The sequence below is a fragment of the Nipponia nippon genome, unplaced genomic scaffold (genome assembly GCF_047370975.1).
Source record: "Nipponia nippon isolate SJK-2023a ecotype South Korea unplaced genomic scaffold, ASM4737097v1 scaffold_7, whole genome shotgun sequence".
Taxonomy (NCBI): Eukaryota; Metazoa; Chordata; class Aves; order Pelecaniformes; family Threskiornithidae; genus Nipponia; species Nipponia nippon.
Genome location: NW_028262391.1, coordinates 27,346,298 through 27,363,425, shown reverse-complemented (window position 1 = coordinate 27,363,425; position 17,128 = coordinate 27,346,298). Strand labels below are relative to the sequence as shown.

The 17,128-nt window shown below is 51.7% G+C and overlaps 2 protein-coding genes and 1 long non-coding RNA gene across 3 annotated transcripts in view; 2 read left to right on the top strand and 1 right to left on the bottom strand.

Annotated features, from left to right (window-relative positions):
- Positions 1 to 70: 70 nt before the first annotated feature.
- Positions 71 to 17,128, bottom strand: part of NGEF (neuronal guanine nucleotide exchange factor) — a 53,068-nt gene continuing 36,010 nt past the window's right edge. The window contains exons 8-17 of the mRNA XM_087738592.1: positions 15,337 to 15,497; positions 14,963 to 15,115; positions 12,813 to 12,942; positions 11,946 to 12,020; positions 9,893 to 9,982; positions 8,090 to 8,253; positions 6,881 to 7,036; positions 4,122 to 4,201; positions 3,561 to 3,665; positions 71 to 2,903 (exon numbers count right to left, since the gene is read on the bottom strand). Of these exons, the coding sequence (XP_087594718.1) occupies positions 2,731 to 2,903; positions 3,561 to 3,665; positions 4,122 to 4,201; positions 6,881 to 7,036; positions 8,090 to 8,253; positions 9,893 to 9,982; positions 11,946 to 12,020; positions 12,813 to 12,942; positions 14,963 to 15,115; positions 15,337 to 15,497 (1,287 nt within the window). The 3' untranslated portion in view covers positions 71 to 2,730. The remainder of the gene's footprint in view (positions 2,904 to 3,560; positions 3,666 to 4,121; positions 4,202 to 6,880; positions 7,037 to 8,089; positions 8,254 to 9,892; positions 9,983 to 11,945; positions 12,021 to 12,812; positions 12,943 to 14,962; positions 15,116 to 15,336; positions 15,498 to 17,128) is intronic.
- On the top strand, positions 12,857 to 14,961 carry LOC148050870 (uncharacterized). Its single transcript, XR_015700301.1, has 3 exons — positions 12,857 to 12,963; positions 13,301 to 13,717; positions 14,826 to 14,961. It is a non-coding gene; the product is annotated as an uncharacterized LOC148050870 (long non-coding RNA).
- The window catches only part of NEU2 (neuraminidase 2), a 51,451-nt gene continuing 49,826 nt past the window's right edge, over positions 15,504 to 17,128 (top strand). The window contains exon 1 of the mRNA XM_087738595.1: positions 15,504 to 17,014. The gene's annotated coding sequence lies outside the window, so the exon portion shown is untranslated. The remainder of the gene's footprint in view (positions 17,015 to 17,128) is intronic.

Genomic DNA, 17,128 nt, shown 5'->3' with positions numbered 1-17,128 from the left:
GTTCCCCCCACCAGTCGCACTGGGGAGGAGGCGAGTGGTCGTGTGGGGGTAGGAAGAAGACGCACGCGTGTTGCTTTGGCGCTGGCTTGCTCAGCTATATTTCATCACACGGAAAAACGAGACGACGAGAAGTTCCCCTCAGTTTGCTGAGGCAGCCTGGGGGGGGCTCCAGCCCATGCTTGTGGGCCCCAGGCCTGGCCCTGTACAACACTTGAGACCACTGAAACGGAGGCGTGCAGGGCTGGGTCTGAGGAAATAACACTGGATGCCACTTGGTGCCTGAAAATGGCACGGCCTGTGCCTAGGGTTTGGAGTCCTAAGAAGTCACAACAGAGCCAAGAGGGTCTGGGGCAGGTCCCAGGGCTTGACGGTGGGTCGCAGCCCCTCTCCCCCCAGAAAAATGCAGCGAGGAACCGGTGCCCTGGTACTGGGGAACCTGGGTCAGCCCCTCCGCTAGCGAAAGAGCAGTTCTGGTGGGTAAGGGAGCATTTCTGTGCTATGAGAAACATCCCAGGTGGGCGTGTGGGGCTGCAGTGCCTGGGCTGGGCTGGGTGCTGTGCTGCAAAGCTGGAGGATCTGGGATGTGGCCATTTCTCAGGTAATTTTAAGGACTGCTAGAGCTGGAGCTTCTCTGGGTTTTGCTATAGAGAATTTCTGGCCGCTGCAAGGTCTGAACCCTGAGCTGGAGGCTTGGTTGTACTCAAAGCTGACTGCGGGGTGCTGCTGGGGGGATCTGACTTGGGGTCTCCCCATTAAATGAGCTCGAAGCACCAGACTGGAAGCTGTGGTCCCTTCCTGGCCCCCCACTCTGAGCTGGGTGCTGGCAGGTGGCCGGGAGCCTCCAGCTGGTGTGAGCTGCCCAGGGGCCCTCTCTTGGGGCTGCTACGGGTGGCCGGGGTAGGCAGAGCCCTGCCGGCTGTTGTCACATGCTAACATGGCACTAAGCTAGGCCTGAGGGGGGAACCCCTTCGTGCTCTCTTCACTGCTGTGGCTCCCACCAGTTTGGTCCTGGGGGCTGGCTGCAGCCCCCTCAGTGCAGGGCTGACCCTGGGCCAGCTGTCCCAGGGCTGCGGTGGCAGCACAGACAGCCCCCAGGACAGCCCTGGCCCTCAGCTGGGTCTGGCCTCACACCACGCACCCCATGTGTAACCTGGGCCCGTGTGGCCCGAAGACCAGCCCCCCTCCAGCAGCTCCCCGGCATCCCGCTTCCTTGCCGCGCTGCCACTGGCACGGCCGTGCTCCTCCACTCTGTGCCTGTGGCTGGTGTGTGGCTCCGTCAGCAGGCGGCTGCTCTCCATCCCCTTTTCGAGCACAACTGTGGCACCGCCAGAGCGTACAGCAGCGCAGGCCGCGGCGCCTGGAAGACTCTCCTTTGCAGTGTTACAGAAAGATGCCAAATAACCGATTTCCCTGATGGATGCTGGCTGCAGCTCAGGACCAGCCTGTAGCCAAGAGGCCCTTGGCTGTGGCCGCATGTGGGACTGTTCAGAGCGAGGCTGTTGAACAACAGCTGGCTGCCATGGGTCCGTCCCCTGGCCAGTCTCAGTGCTGTGCCCTGGGCTTCATGCGATGCTCAGTGCCACAGCTGGAAGGAGCGGTGATCTGGCTTTGCTGACGACAGAGGATTCGCCTATATACATGGAGGTGAGCCTGTACAGGGAGTCTGTGCACGCAGGCTGCGCGCACAGCTGGGTGGTGTGGGTTACAAGCATGCAGGCAGCGATCGCTGGGCCTCCCACAACAGGCAGGACAACAGCTCCTGGGGTAACGTCACTCGCCTGCTGCGTGGCAGCCCAGGTCTGCTGGTGCTCCCGTGGTATGTGGTAGTGTGCAGGGAGACAGTGGCACAGCCACCCTGCTCTGTGCCTCGGCGGCAGTGAGTAGCGGAGACCGTGAGTGCCAGATCAACCAGGAAAGGCCGCGGTGCCAGGCTTCTGCAGTGGCTCTGCGGAGGGATGCCGGCTGTGGAAGAGGTGGTGAGCCATGGGGCAGGGCCCAGATGTGCTTCAAGGCCATCAAGCAGGCAGAGACCTGGGTTGGGGCTGGTGAGGTTGGGCTGCTGGTGGAGCAGGGCTGGGTATGGAGCATTTCAGAGCATTTGACTGGAAGCAGATTGAGGGTCTGCCTGTGGGAATGGGCCCGGCGGCTTCATAGCAGGACTGGGGAGGTGGAGTTCCTGGGGCTCGTCCCAGGCTGGTGCCAACGGGCTGTGTGAGAGGCGGCAAGACAGCTCCTCTGCTTCAGTTTCTGCCCCTGTAAGATGCTGCTTTAGGAGGGCCCCAAACTCAAAAGGTAGCGATGAGCTGTAAGTGCTCAAACTGGGCGACATTAACTGCTTAGCTATGTTTGTGGCCACGTGCCTTTCCCAAGTGGCCTGAGCCAGCCCCAGCTAGCACGTGTGCAGGGAATGGGGGTCAGTTGGCCAGCACCCCGTGGCCTTTGGGCTGTGTCTGTTCGGCTCGTGCTCTTTGGGGCTTTACGGAACACGTGGAAAGAGGTTATTTTAGCCAGTTCGAAGCACTGATCTCTAGGAAAGGATCAGTGCCGCAGGAAGCATGGCGGGGAGCCCAGGAACTACAGTCTGTTTGTTCAGGGGTGTGCATGTGCCTGGTCCAGCACACCAGGTCCTGCACCATGGCCCACAGCACCACCGCCACATCCTCCCAGCTGGCAGCCTCTGTCCTCTGCCCCTCTCCCAGAGGGACTCCAGACGCCCGGGGACGTCAGCGGTCATTGGCGGTTTCTGCTGCCCAGTTTCCTCCGCTGACTGTCGTCCGACTTGTGCACCCGGAAACACTCCTTCAAGTTCTGGGCTCGGATTTTGGGGTTCAGGATCTCCTCCCCCATAGAACTGGGGAACCAGCCCCTCTCCTGGTCGTGAAGACGCTCCCCAAATATCCAGCCTGAGCAGAGACAGAGACAGGCATAAATGGGGAAGGACTGGCCCTTGCTTCTGCGCTGGGACAGTTGTGCTGGAAAGAGCCTATGGAGCTGGCAGTGCTTTCTGGGAGCTGCTCGGAGGCCTGTGCTGGAGCAGACCCAGTTTGTAAATCTAGCCAAGGAGGCCTGCTTGCCTGAGCAGCACTGTGTTTGGACAAGTGGCTGAAGGGATACCAGCAGAAATCAGTCACTGCTGTCATCGAGTGCCCTCTGCTGCCCCTGATGCCACAGGAGTGGTCTCCAGCAGAGACCCAGTGTGACCGAGTCCACCAGCTGCAAAGTGTGTCCCAGAGACCAGGACCAGGTGGCTGGGAAGCATCATCAAGGTAAGAACAGCCCTGGGTTATATCTGGGGTGGCTGTGCCAGCCCTGCCATGGCCCACAGCCAGTGCCAGGGTGGCTGTGCCAGCATTGCCACAGCTCAGGACAGCCTGGATTTGCCGAGTGTTAGGAGGAGGCAGTAACTCCCCCATCCTGCTGTGAGCTCCCTCGGCTGTGATGCTGATGCCAGGGTCTCTCCCTGGTCGGAGGGCCTCTCCTGTCTGCTTGGCAGCCGTCTGCCAAGCGAAGCCCACCCTTCCACAGGGACTCCCAGCCCAGCCCCATCCTGTCCCCCGTACCATCGTCCGTCTTGTCCAGGATGTTGAGGACGTCAGCCAGTTCTAAGGACAGCTCATCTGGCTGCTGGGCCACGTATGGGTGGACACACTGGATCTGCGGGCAGTCTGCCAGGGAACAGGGCGAGAGTGAGGGAGGGACTGGGATGGAGCGTGCTGCAGGACAGCACGGCTCGGGTGGGCGTAGCACCACGAGCTCTGTGAATGGTCCCTCTGATCTGATAAGAAAACCCACGGAGGCCAAGGGGTGCCCCAGCCACAGGGATGAGGGGAGCATCTCTGTGGGGAAGCCAGCTGGGTGCACACCACCACCGCGGTGCCACCAATGAGCAGCTTGGGTGGGAGGGAGAGCACTGGTGCAGCCCAGCCCAGGTTGGAGGGGAGGAAGGTCAGGGCCAGGCCCAGAGACAAGTGGGTATTGATGGTGGAAACACAAGGGGAGCCCAGGGAGAGGGTTCAGCTTCGGCAGAGGCCCCAGGCCTGGGGTTGGACTGAGATCAGGGCAGAATAAGGTGCCCTGGGGAAAGGGTAAAGAGCTCCTGGCTCCTATGCTGTGTCTCTTACCAACAAGTCTGGATGTAAATGAAACGAACTTGGTTCTCCGGTTCGGGGCCAGCGAAATCATCCAGCGCTTCATTTCGCTCCTGGATAGGGAAGACAAACCGAGGCTGTGAGCATGAGACAGTCATAGGGACCCCAGATCTCCCACCCAGCCAGTCCTGGGCTCCTAATTCCTCCTCTCATGGCCCTTTCCTGCCTGTTCCCCCAGGATCCTGGACTCACTGGTGATGCTGAGCCCCCCCCTCGCACACACCAGCTGGGATGTCACACGTGCCACAGTGCCCTGGGCCCTGCCGCACAGGCCTGGCTTGCTGCAGGGCCACCAGGCTGGCTGTCCCCACAAGCAGCAGGACTCCCCCTTTGGGGAGCAGCATGGCTTCAGGGAGCTAGCAGCAGGGTGGGGGGCCTGGCATCCTCTGAGGTCTAACCAGCAACGGCACCTCCTGGCTGGGCTGGGTCAATAGGAGCAGTTTTTCCTGGAGAAAAGCAGTTAGAGGAACCATTTATTCCCGCAGCTGCTGTGCAGGAACATTTAAAGGGCAGAGCTGATTAATTCACTTGCAGATGAATGCTGCGGCATACCAAGGGTACCGCTCACTTGGCAGCAGATGAGACAAGAGACCCGTGTGAACACGTCGCCAGATCCAGCATGCTGTTATGCAAAACCTGGGCCTGCAGCGGGAGGGTGAAGATTTCACAGGTGCTGGAGAAGCCCCAGGCCTGGTGCTCCCTCAAGGCTTCCCTCAGCCCTGCTTGGAAACAGGGCAGTTCATCTTCACAGGCTCCAGCTCCTGCCTGGAGGACCACCTGTGCTCCCAGCCCTGAGGGAGCCAGAACTTTCTGCCTTCTTAGATGGTAGTTTTAAAGCCTGAACTTGACACACATCTAAAGCCACTGGAGTGTCTTCTGGGAGGAGAGAGGCCTAAAAGGGAGATGTGAAGGACGAGTGCTGGCAGGGTGATCTGCAGGGCTGGGAATACCTTGTGCTTCAGGGCTGAAGCGCGATGCCAAGGACCAGTGAAAACACCCGCAGCTGCAGGTTGAGTGCGGCCCCTCATGCCATGAAGATGTGCAGGATGAGGACTCTGTGCGCTGAGGGGTTGGCACACAGAGATCAAATCAAGGGTCTTGCTGTGCTTGTGGCCCTATCTGCAGGCAGGCCTTGCACACAGCTCCTTGCGGGGCTCTTTGGATCCTGCCCACAGCCCCCAGCTTCTCTCAGCCTGCGAGTGGTCCACCTGTGCTTCAGACCTGCCCTTGTGACCAGCTGTGTCCAAATGTACTGCCAGCTCCTGGCAGAGCCCACCCAGGGCATTAGCTGCAAGCTGCCACCAAGCAAGTCATTGTTGCTGTACAGGTTCAGAGCTGGGCAATGCTGCAAGAGCCGTGGAACAAGATGCAGCAGTCTCTGTTTGGCACGCATTTATCGCTTCTAATTCTTCAGTTTTCAGTTTGTGCCTGGTACTGCCCTGATCATCCCAGCAGCTCTGGGACAGCAGTCTTCAGCAGTTGCTACAGCATGTTTCAGTGCACAAGACCTGTTGGCAAGCTGTGTGCTGGATCACATATTCACTGTGGCCATCTAGAAGACGGGACAGGATGCAGAAGCACAGAACTGCAATTGCCTCCCCTGAGCTGAGGCAAACCCTGGCCTGGTTTACAGTTCTCTGAACAGCTAAGTCTCACAGACGTCAAAATGTGCGTTTGCCCTGCATAACGTGACTGACATCTCTATTTTCAGTACAGCAGAGCTGCAGTCACATGTCTAGAGAGAAGGTGCAGTTGCTCGCTGTGCTGGGGGCTCGTCTTCCTGATGCCAGTGCTGCACTGCGTTGGGGGGGGTCAGGGTGCAGCCCCCCGGCTTGCAGCAGGATGTCGTCCCAGGTGGGGCTGACATCCGTTAAGGGGTGTGGATGTCGAACGCTGGCATACTGACAGCAAAGTAACATCAAGCTGGGGGTGCGCATCATCTCTGGTAGCTGTTTAACTGGTGGGACACGTACACCTGTAATAGCACAGATGCTGTGCCTCGAAAACATGGGCCTGGTAAGGCTCGGGTCAATGAGGAAGCCATGCCCTGAGCTCAAAAACAATCAGGTCTGTGTTAGTGCAGCTGAATTATTTGCCCAGTCTGAGCTAGCTTGTTGGAGTCTGAAGTGAAAAATCAGTGAGCCAAAAAAACCTGTATCCAGGGAGACAAGGAGGCCCCGAGCAGCAGAAGGGCTGCGCAAGATTGGCATCGCCTGTGGAAGGTGCTGAGGAAGAGGCCTCTTCTCCACATTTGCCTACAAGCAGGAGCCACTCTGCTTCACAAGGCTGGTCAGCCACAGCCTGGATCTTTGAGTGAGCCAGCTGAGCCGCTGGAGTGTGCACAGTGTACATCCTACTTGCTTTTACTTTCTGAATATGCTACGGGCTGTAAATCAGTTAGGCTTCTGTGCCAGGGGTGATTTCTGACCTCTCTGTCCCAGAGTGCAAAGTGCCCATCCATCTTCCACCCGGGATGCTACAAATACGCCGTACAGGAGAGAAACCTGCCTAGTTCACTAGTGCCTTTCAGTAGGAGAGACCAAAGGCGGCCTCAGGAGAACAATGCTGGGCAGAGAGGTTTGTAGGGCCAGCCCAGCTGCAGCGGTGGCACCTCTGCCTGCCTGAGCCCAGTAAGCCCGGAGATCTGGCCCCCATGCAGGCAGGGTGCTGCCCTTGCATGGGTGTAGGGAGAGAGCAGTGCTCAGCGCTGGCAGGTCGACTGTTGTACTCACTGGGACGATGCCTTCAGCATGTAGCTGGCCTCCCGGTCATCTGCATTCTCCAGCAGCCTCAAGATGAAGACGTTGGCCAAGCTCTGCCCCTGGTCTTCCAACTCCTCTACCCGAAGAAGCCCCCGGGGAGCCGAGTCAAACACTTGGTACTTGTCCCTGGGAGAGGTTAGAGGATTACGAAAAACTGCAGTTATCCCAGGAGACTTTGGCTTCAGCCACCCAGAACTGTACTGGGGACACTGACCAGGAACCTTTGCATGGCAGGAAGATAAAAGATGCCCTGCTGTGGGAGGGGATGAGCAGGTGGCTATGAAAACCCACCGCAAAGCAAGAGACCCTCTCCTTGCTCTGCCTTAGGCACCCCGCATGGCCTAGAACAAGTTGCTTGTTCTGTCTGAGCGCCCCATGTACAAAACACAGACGGTGCTCCTTCAAAGGGGACGGTGAGGCTTAATTCATTCCTATTTGTAAAATGCCTCTGTGTTTTCTGGATACAAGCTGCCACAGAAGCAAAATATTTCCAGGCGTACAGACACTGCGGCGACATGTTTATTAGAAACGCTGGACTAGCAAGATGCTCTCTACCGGTGAGTCTAGTTAATGCTACAAAGAACGTGCTGTTCTCTGGGACCCGTCTGTTTGTGCTGCTGTATTTCACTAGTGTCTAGTTGCACAAGACATAGTCCTAAGCATGATGACATTCTCCTCCTCCTGAGGCAGGTTACACCATGTCAAATATAACCGCTAGCCTCAGGCCTAAATTTATACCCCTCCCTGCTGCTCAAATTTTCTAGCCTGCTTTCTTAGAAGTTTAACTAAGTCTGAGCTGTTCTTCAGGCAGTGATGAGTCAAAAATCACTTTTTGACAGGAGGACAGGTCTCCTGGGTCAGCCCACCAGTTCATGTAGCTCACTGTCACTCTGCAGAAACTGGTGGATACATGCTCGCTTACCCTGCTGGGAGACCTGGCCGGGAATCTGTTAAAGTCCTGTTTGCCACAAATTTTCAGCTGGAGAGAGCTGTGCCACTCGTGAAGAGTCAACTGCGCTCAAAGGCAAGGTGACTGCTGGAGGGGGTGTACAGGTCAGGCCAGGATGCCCTTCCTGTGCCTGGGGGACAGGATGGGGGCACAGCATAACAGCTTGGATAAACCCAGGGGCAAATAGGACTAATGAAGTGCCCCATGTACTACCCGAATTTTGCACTCACCCAGGAATTTGCCGGCAAATTACCAGCAGATCATTGAAAAGGAACAAGTAGATTTCTCTGAAGAGTTTCTTAGTGCGAAGTGTTCGTGATGTCTTTGGACCGTTCATTTGCTGCAATTCCCCCTGCTTCAGCAGCCAGCGGGAGTGAGAGATGATGGGCACAGACTAGAAGTAAGGAAAAGACGGTAAAGATCAGGAGACCAGCAAAAACCCATGGGCTTATGCGGTCAAGATGCTGAAAGCAACAGGAGATGCAGAAGGGCAGGCAGTGAGCTCCCATCACCACAACTTGCACTGCAGAGTATGGAGCAGAGCTGGACGGAGAGGGCAGTGTGCTCTGCCATCCACACCGCAGCCCGGAACAGAGCATAATGGAGCTCAGACAGGGACATGGCAGGGGCCCGAGAATGAACAAACACTCAAGGATGCCGATGCTGGAGTGCCAAGTGCTGGATTTAAACACCAGGGTACGCCTTGCACAGTCTGATCTGTCTCTGGGAGATCCCACGTCTCATCATCTGGGCTGAGCCTTTCTGGCCAGGGAGACTGACTTTCAAAAACGTGTATTTGGCCTTTTGGCTACAAAAAAAACAGGTTAAACGGGTTCTCACTGGTTGGGTCTGTCCCAGCCAGGAGGAGATACTGTCCATGCAGCCACAACAGCACTTCTGCTAGGGTTTTACCACATGCTGTGTTAAAAACAAGAAGCCCAGAACAAAGCACATCTTATATTAGAACACTATGCTTCCAGTCAAATGACTGAAATATTGGAAAATACCTGCATAACTGGTACTCTTTCAACCTTCATTCTCTCCCTGTGTTCAACACATGCATGGTGGCACAGTCTGTCTTTTCACATTCTTGCACTCTTTTCACCAGAGGAGCACTGCCTGTCTGCCCAAGGCAGGCCTGCGCCAGGGATGAACCAGCTCCTGCCTGTCATTACAGCCTCAGCTTTACAAGAGATAAAGGCAGTCTTGTGGCTACCCCAATCTACTGCTGTCCTGTGGACTGTGGTCTAGCCTTGACACGGGTAAAGTGCTCTGGAAAATTAAATTCTTGGGTGCCCAGTGTGGCTTTCCAAACAGTCTCAAATTTTTTCGCTTTGGTTGTCCAAGTACGTAAAAAGGTTGCTGGGAAGCTAAATATGCTCCTTAAAGCTTGTGAAGCAGACAGATCTGAGAAGCATCTCCATAGCACTCAAGAAAAGAACTGGCAACTTTATATTCAGCACTGGACTTTCATGGCATATATTAAATGACGTCTGGTCAGACACCCCTAAATATTGATTCACTCATTCCCTGAGTGGAGCCAAAACAGATCATCAGCAGGTAATTAGAGACTGTACATAATGCATAAACACAGGGATGAATTAAAATGGTGGGACAGTCTTCATTTTGGTATTTTCCAGCTTTGAAGTGTTTTGCTTTGTAGCTTTCGTTTCCCTTTAATTTCATTTGTAATGTAAAATAATAGCTGAAAGCTGACCTGCATTTTGAGGAGAGGTGAGAGGGAAGAGCCAGAACTGAGTGCTGGAGCAGGAGCCACGCAATGCGCACAGGCGGCCACACGCTGGCCACAGCGCTGCCCCCGGCTTCTGCAGCGCACGTGCACAGAGGTCACGTGCATGGATGCAGCAACAGCATCCCCTTCCAAGGCTTCAGAAGGGGACAGCATGGACCAGGCCACCACTGAACACTCAATAAAAGGAGTACAACTAGGTTACTACTGCCATGCATGTGCGCACAACACCTGGAGGCTGTTGGTTCGCTGTCTCCCAAGGGTTACCAGCCTATGCTTATACCTTGATCTTGAATTCCAGTTTCTTCTGGATGCTGATCATCTGCTCTGTTCGACTCATCTTCCTGACACCTTCATTACATGCTTTCACCACCTGGAAAAAAGAGAGTAAAACGATTTGCTTCCACTGGCCTTAAGCAGGTAAGAGATGACAGACAGCACAGAAAGGCCTGTCTGTGACAGGGTAAGTGCCCTGCTGTAACAGGAATTCACCAAGCCAAGCTCTTCTATCAGCACTGTATTTGCACGGAGAAGAAAAGAAAAAAGAAAAAAAGAAAGAAAAGACCCCCCAACAACAACAACAAACCTCAAAACACACAGAAAATGTTACAGCTGGAAGCTATCAGAGGACATGTTAGATGGCTGCATTCAGTTACTGAACCAGAGAGTATTAAGCAACGCTCCTGGTTGCACAGCAAAGGGAACAGCTCATTTGCCAGATCCTGACACACCATGTATCTCGTCTTTCTTGTCCCCAACACTTGAAACGAGGTACATGCGCAGTATCATCTTCAAGAAGAGAACGAAGCCAAAGATCCTCATTTCAAAGATGCAAATGCTGTGGTTCTGCCAAGCAGCACCAGATGCCAAGGCTACGAAATGTCCCGGGGAAAGAGACATTCATCATACAGAGCCCAGCTGTGTTCCGAGTACAAACTTTTAACTGAAAAACCACAACCAACGTGCAGGCACTACCCTATTACAGGGACCTTAACCTAGATGCCACTGGCTGTTTCATAAGGAGCAACTCTCTTGAGAACTGGCTAGGTAGAAAAATGATGTTGGAGAACAAGCTCCGCTTTGTGCTCTGTTTCTGCTACTCAAAATCCAGAATATCAGCAACTGAAACCGTGATCAGCTCCTACCTATCAAATAGGATACCTATAACAAAAATAAGCACCAGACGGTCTCTGTTGTGATGCCCGCACCTAGCTGGACATTAGGCATCTAAACTTAAACATTTTCAGATAAGCAACCATACAAAGGGAGTTATGAAATTGATCATGTGAGTCACTGACAGCTGAATATAAAAAGAGCATTTTTTCCATCAGCAGTTGTAGTCATCTGCATACTACAGGAACAGCTTTCCTCAGGCTTTTGACCAATGGAAAAAAAATTGGCTACCAGATACATCATGAGGGATTCTGCAAATACTAATGCAGAATATTCTTCATTGCTAAGGTCTCTGTCTTTATCCCTAGCATTCTCCAAAGCATACACTTCCTAGACTAGTTCAGGGCAAATCCAAGAGCCCATTTTGTTCTAGTATTTCAGTCAGAAGCTGCAACCGTATCCTCAGGCTGAAGTTCTAGCACAGTTTTCAACTTCAAATACTTATATTGAACTGCAGGATTCAAGAGATGTTCCAAGCTTCTGATGGAGAAGGGTTCAAACACTCTGTCCCAGCCCATGTAGCTGCCAGCTACGTCCAGATCATTCAGATATGTAGCCTGGCAGTGGGATCGCCCTGTCTGACTGTGTCAGGAACAACACAGATGGAAAACATCCCAATGCCTTCCTGATGTTCTGTACACAGCAGTAACTAGCACAACTAAACATCACACCTACCTACCAGCTTCAGGGAAGAGGGCTAAAAGCAGGCTTGAGTACTTCATTAAGAAACTGTTATTCTAGGTCAGAGGAAGAAGTGTGCTGTATTGGAGGAAACCTGACACAGCTGTACTCTACTGCCTGTTGCAGCTAATTACATCTCTCAGTGGGATCCATCACCTTCAGGTATCTGCAAAAACAATTTGTATTCGTGAAGATCCCAAGGGAAAACATTCTCTCTGCCCTTTCCTACAGTGAAAACATACACATTTGTTGTTAGCAAGGGATTCTTCATCACTGACATCTAAGTGCTGCTAGATTAGCCCATCTTTGAGAGCGAGGAAGACTTAAGAAAAAAAAATTACTCTTGAAACACAGTGACAGGATTCAAAGGGACAGCTCCAGGAGTGAATACAGTTTGTAGGTCTTTTCGGGGGGGGGGGGGGGGCGGAAATGAGCATGATAGTTTCATCTTAATGGCCTTCAGTTAGCTCATTCAAACTTACTGTTTCCAGCTCTTTATGTGCATCCAGGGCAGTGGTTTCCCTGTCAGACTTCTCTTCCACTTTCTTCAAAATATTCTGCAGCGGAGGAAAGACTGTGTTAACTCTGATCCCAATCTGACAGCACAGAAAAGTCTTTGCTAGCCTCAGAGTTATTTCTAGCCATCAGCCTAATTACAGGATAGGTGACAGAGTACAGTGACTCTCACCTCTTAGTTCCTCTTTTGCATTAAAACCTGTTCCCATCTGACCTCCTCTCTAAAAGAAATATAGCAGGCAGACTCCTATTTCATAAAAATAAATGAATAAATAAAAATAGCTAGAACTGGCTCTAACAAACAGTGCTATTGGTAATCCCAGTGGGATAAGACCATTTGGGACTGAGCTGTTTCCTCATCCCTAGATAGAAGCATGTCCTCCAGCACAGTGTTTAGACAAGCTGGCAAAGCTTGGGGGGAAGATGGCTGACAGAGTCTGGTCCAAGCCACCATGATGTAGAGTATTATACATGGAGCATTTCCATGTTCTGCAGCTGTTCTGCACTGTGCATCTGTGTGTCAGCATCCAAACCATCAGGCAGCTAGGCTGATGACTGTTGCTACTCCTTCTAGAAGCTCGACGAAGTTCCTCCTCAACTCTTTTGCTCAGTAAAAGCTATCTGGCAAATTCAAAACTAATTTGGGGATGGTTTCTGAGTGACTGAAATCTTTTTTTCTATAGTTGCTGAGAACGTCTGATTCTGTGGAAAGGCTTCATCCAGCTCTAGGGTTGATCGTGGCTGTATCTAAGCCTCATTCACAACTGTTAGAAAGGAAAATTCCAGGAGTGATCCGGAAGACCTTCGGGAGAGACAGAAGAGCAAAACTGTACCTGCACCAGCAGCTTGAGCCGAGTGATCCTTTGAAATGGCAGAATCAGGAAGGAAGAAAAGGACAGGCCTTTGCACTTGGGATCCAGCTCCAGCTGTGAGATCACTTCCCGGAAAGCTGGCTTGTCCTGGCTGAGAGGAGAGAGAGAGATGGTAAGGGCTTTGAGTGCTACCCTGCCTGTGACTCTGGTATGTGGCTGGTGACCCAAAAGCAGCTTCGTCCCAGAGACAGCATCTGCCTGGCCTCTCCCAATAAGAGAAAAGAGGGGAGGAGGAGACTGAATGCTTCTAGGTGTATTTTAGTTTAAATCTAGAACTAGTTATAGTGTTGGGGGAGGGAAAAAATAGACTTTTAATGTACAAGCCATGGTACTGTTCACATGTGTTAGCACATCTAGCTCAGCAGCATACGCTATGTGCGTAGGTGTGTGTGAATGGGGTGTGTGTCCAAGTAGATGAGTCAGAGGCATAATTATATATTTTTACACAGTTGGATCTCTGTGACAAGGTGAAATTCACACAGTCGTAAGAACAAGACAAGCCACAAAACAGCTGAAGCTTGGCTACTCCTGCCTGCTTAGCTGGATGATGGAAATCGTTATCTGGCCTGAGAAGAGCACAGGCCATGCACGGGCCTTCCCTGATGGTGTTTGCAGCAGATGAGGGCATTGCTGGGCCACAGACACGGCTGCACAGAGCAGCCTCACAAACCCCAGCTGCCACAGTCAAAGACAATGCCTCTTGGCAACTGTGGGGCCCTGAGGAAAACTTACATTGCTGGAGCCCTGGCTAGCAGAAACTGCATGGATCAGAAGACATTGCTAACTATGCAAAACCTGTCTTTACCATGTGTGACTCGCAAAGATCCAAGAGAAGCCATTTTAAGTGTTTCTCCCTGCTGCAGCAGGTACTTGTGTGACGGTGTGGCTCACCAGAGCCACAGCACAATGGACCTGCATGTGTCTGAGGAATAGCCAAATGGGGGGATCTGTGACACACCTCAGGCTTTGAGTTCAGCCAAGTGCTGCAAAATTCTTGTGCTAACTAGGAGCCTGTGGAAGGGAGTCTATTCTTTTTGATTTCCTTTAGGTTCTCCTGCAGATGGAAAAAAATGCTGCCTTCGAAATTCATATCTAGGAATACCTCTATCTCCCAACAGGTCTTTTTCAAGCTCAAGTAATCCAGCCTATTGCTGCTTTGCTTCTGAGTGTTTAGCTAATGGCTCTAGGCAAACTGTTTATATGCTGCAGCTATACTGCTCACCTCTGACTGAAGGAAACCCTGCGGTACCCTGCTTTTGGAAAGAACAGTTGGCCAAACTCAACAGAGGCCCCTTAAAGTGGGGGGGTTTTTTGCCTTAAAAGCTGGAGAGCAGAGAAAGGAAAGGATTAGGGTTTGTTACATTCCCCTGAACCAGCTGCTGCTATGGGTAGGAAATACAGTGCAGCGTGTGCAATTGGCTGTCCTGAAAGAATCCAGGACATTGTAACTGAAGAGAAATTAATTCTCCTGCTCACAGACAAGCTTGTAGGGCACTCTTTGTTTTGAGCTGGCATAAGAGTATTCCTACCAGACCAAAAGATCTGCTAAACTTGAAAAATACTGAAAAAATATCTTGGATTATATCCTCAGGCCTAGGTAACATCTGTGCATGTATACCAGAATGTGAAGAAAATGGCCTTTTTTTTTTTTCCCTTTTAAGAAAATTTTGTTGTTCTGGAAAAAAAAAAAAAAATCTGTACTTTGGGAAGGTCAAATGCCTTGCTGAGAAGCTTGGGAAAAGCAGTGGCTGTTCCTGTCATGAGAGCTCTGTATTATATTCTTTGCCTTTCAATCTCTTGCCTCTATGTGCAGTTTAAAGATACATACATTTCACAAGTGTGTATCCCCGTGTACACCATAAATATTTCCCACAGTTGGGAACTGCTGGCTCTGAATTTACTTGCTATGTTACTCGCATCCTATATCACCCCAGCCTTGCTATAAAGCCTTTTAATTGTGTTTTCTTTTTATAGGTGCAGTGAAATATCAGCGAAGTGGGAAATCCCGTTTCTGTGCTATCTAGCCCTTCCTCATAAATATCAAAATTACAGCTAAATCCGTCACCTATACAATTTTGCAAAATAATTTAGCATCAAGCACTGGAACTCACAGAAGCTGCTTGTAAGCTCTCTCCTGGTAGGTCTGGTTGGAGACGTAGGTGATGTACACTGAGAAGTGATTAACTGTATGCTGGTAGACAATATCGCACACATCCGAGATCACAATATTCTCCTCCACCCGCTGCTCGAGGTCCAACAGGAAGCTAGATGAGAAACCCAGTGCTCATATTAATTGTGACCTGTCTGTCCCAGGTAGTTCCCAGAAGCAGCCCTTGGGGTTCAAAGCAATGAATGTGTCCACAGGGTCTTTGAAAAGACAGTGGGTGACAGACTGCCCCTAGTCAGCTCCTCCATCCCTCTACAAATGAGGTTAGCTAAAGCGATGCCATTCGGCTGGACAAAAATCCAGCAGCAGTTGTCTTACCGCTCACTAACAGCCATGACATCCAGGACATTGGAGAAGAGGATGTGTGCCTCGGACTGGTGTAAGATCTTTTTCAGACGTTCGTTCTCCATGAAGTGAGACACCAGCAGATTCAGACTCTTGTAATACGAGGCTTCAGAAGTAACCAGCTCAAACATGGCCTGGGAGAGAATCCCAAAGAAGAAAATCAGTAGGTACCTTCTAACTCTATAGAGAGGCACACATAATGTTAATGAGAACATCTGTGCTGCACACAGTCATGGACCTTGCACCCAAGTTCCAGGTCCAGAGTATGGGGAGAGGTAAGCATGCAATGGCATTTGCCTTGTGTTACACAGGAGAGTGCACAGGGAAGACCTGAATGAGGAAGATTTTCTCCCTCAACCATCAGTCCTGGCTCCTTCTGTCTCTCTCCTAAGTTGTTTGACCACATTTCCTTCCACTGAATCTTTCCAGCAGAATTATCTCTTTCTCTCATTATATATAAGCAGTCTGATTTTGTGCACATGCACACATAAGAGCACTTCATGGGCTCCCTCCTTCCTTCCTAGTGTCACTCAGTCTTGACCTGAGGCTGCTCCAGGCACCAGCCCCCTCTATGCCTACTTGTCATAGTCCTGTACTTTCATCTCCCTTTTGGGGAGTTGCCCTCAGCAGCCCTCATACACTCTCCGACCCCCTGCTGATCAGAACAGCGCTGGCTTGTTGCTCTGCTCATTGTGGCTTATTGTGCTACCCAGGAGGGTCTCCTTGCACCATCTGTACTCTTGTTTTAGAAAAGCCATGGCGTAGGGCCTGGGATGTACAGCAGCCAGCACAGTCCCAGTGTGTGACCTGCTCCTTGGGGCAGAGCTAATACAAATACACAGCTGTGGTGCTCCAAGCCCCTGGGTCTTTCCTGACCCAAAGGAAATACAGCTGCTACTGTTCAAGTGCGGCTCCCTGGTCAACCCTGGCCATACACTTTTCTGACCCAACTCACCAAGGACTGGGACAGGACACAGTAGTCCCTAACTATTACCACAAGTCATAAATAATCTCCAAATTTCAGTTCTTGCTTCTGTTAGAAGAGAAAACTCTGGAGCAAAGCCTGGCTTCCTCAGGCCAGGGATGTGGTCTGGGGAAGCAGAAGGACAAATTGGTGGTTTGGTTCAGAGATAAAAAACAATTTAATGAGACGAGGATATAAAGCCTTCTGCCTACAGCAAGTGCTGCAGGGACAGCCCACTATTACCACACCCTTACTCTACAAGGAAGCCTTTGTTGTCTTTGTTCAGAGGTAGATAAAAAAGGTGATTATTTACACAACTACTGAATCTGTTAGTTGCAGTAAGATTAACTGAAGATCCTCACAACGGCTTCAATGTGGTGAAATATCATTAGATCCTTCAGACATCTCTTGATGAAGCTGCGTCTTGGGCTCCTTGTCCTGGGGCTGGCCCATGCTGCCGCTACTGAAAGAGGAACGTTTTGGTAGCTCAGTGAAAGTCTCACTTCCTTGAGCCGAAAGCTGCTTCGACCCTTGAGCCCAAGCTCCCCTACTGCCCACACCTCCTCTGCTGCACCCTGGTGAGGGTGGGAGCCGGCCAGGCAGTGCGGGTGCAAGTCCCTGAGCTCTGCCGGCTCTCAGAGGCTGCAGGGGCCCAGCTGGAGTCGAGGAGATCCAATGGAGCAGCAGGTACATGCAGTATTTTTTGTGCTGTGCATATGGAAAAATATCTTCCACATTAGCCGGGGGTCTGTCTTGTGGCTTGGTTGTTCTTTTTTGGGGTGGTTGGGGTTTTTTGGTTTT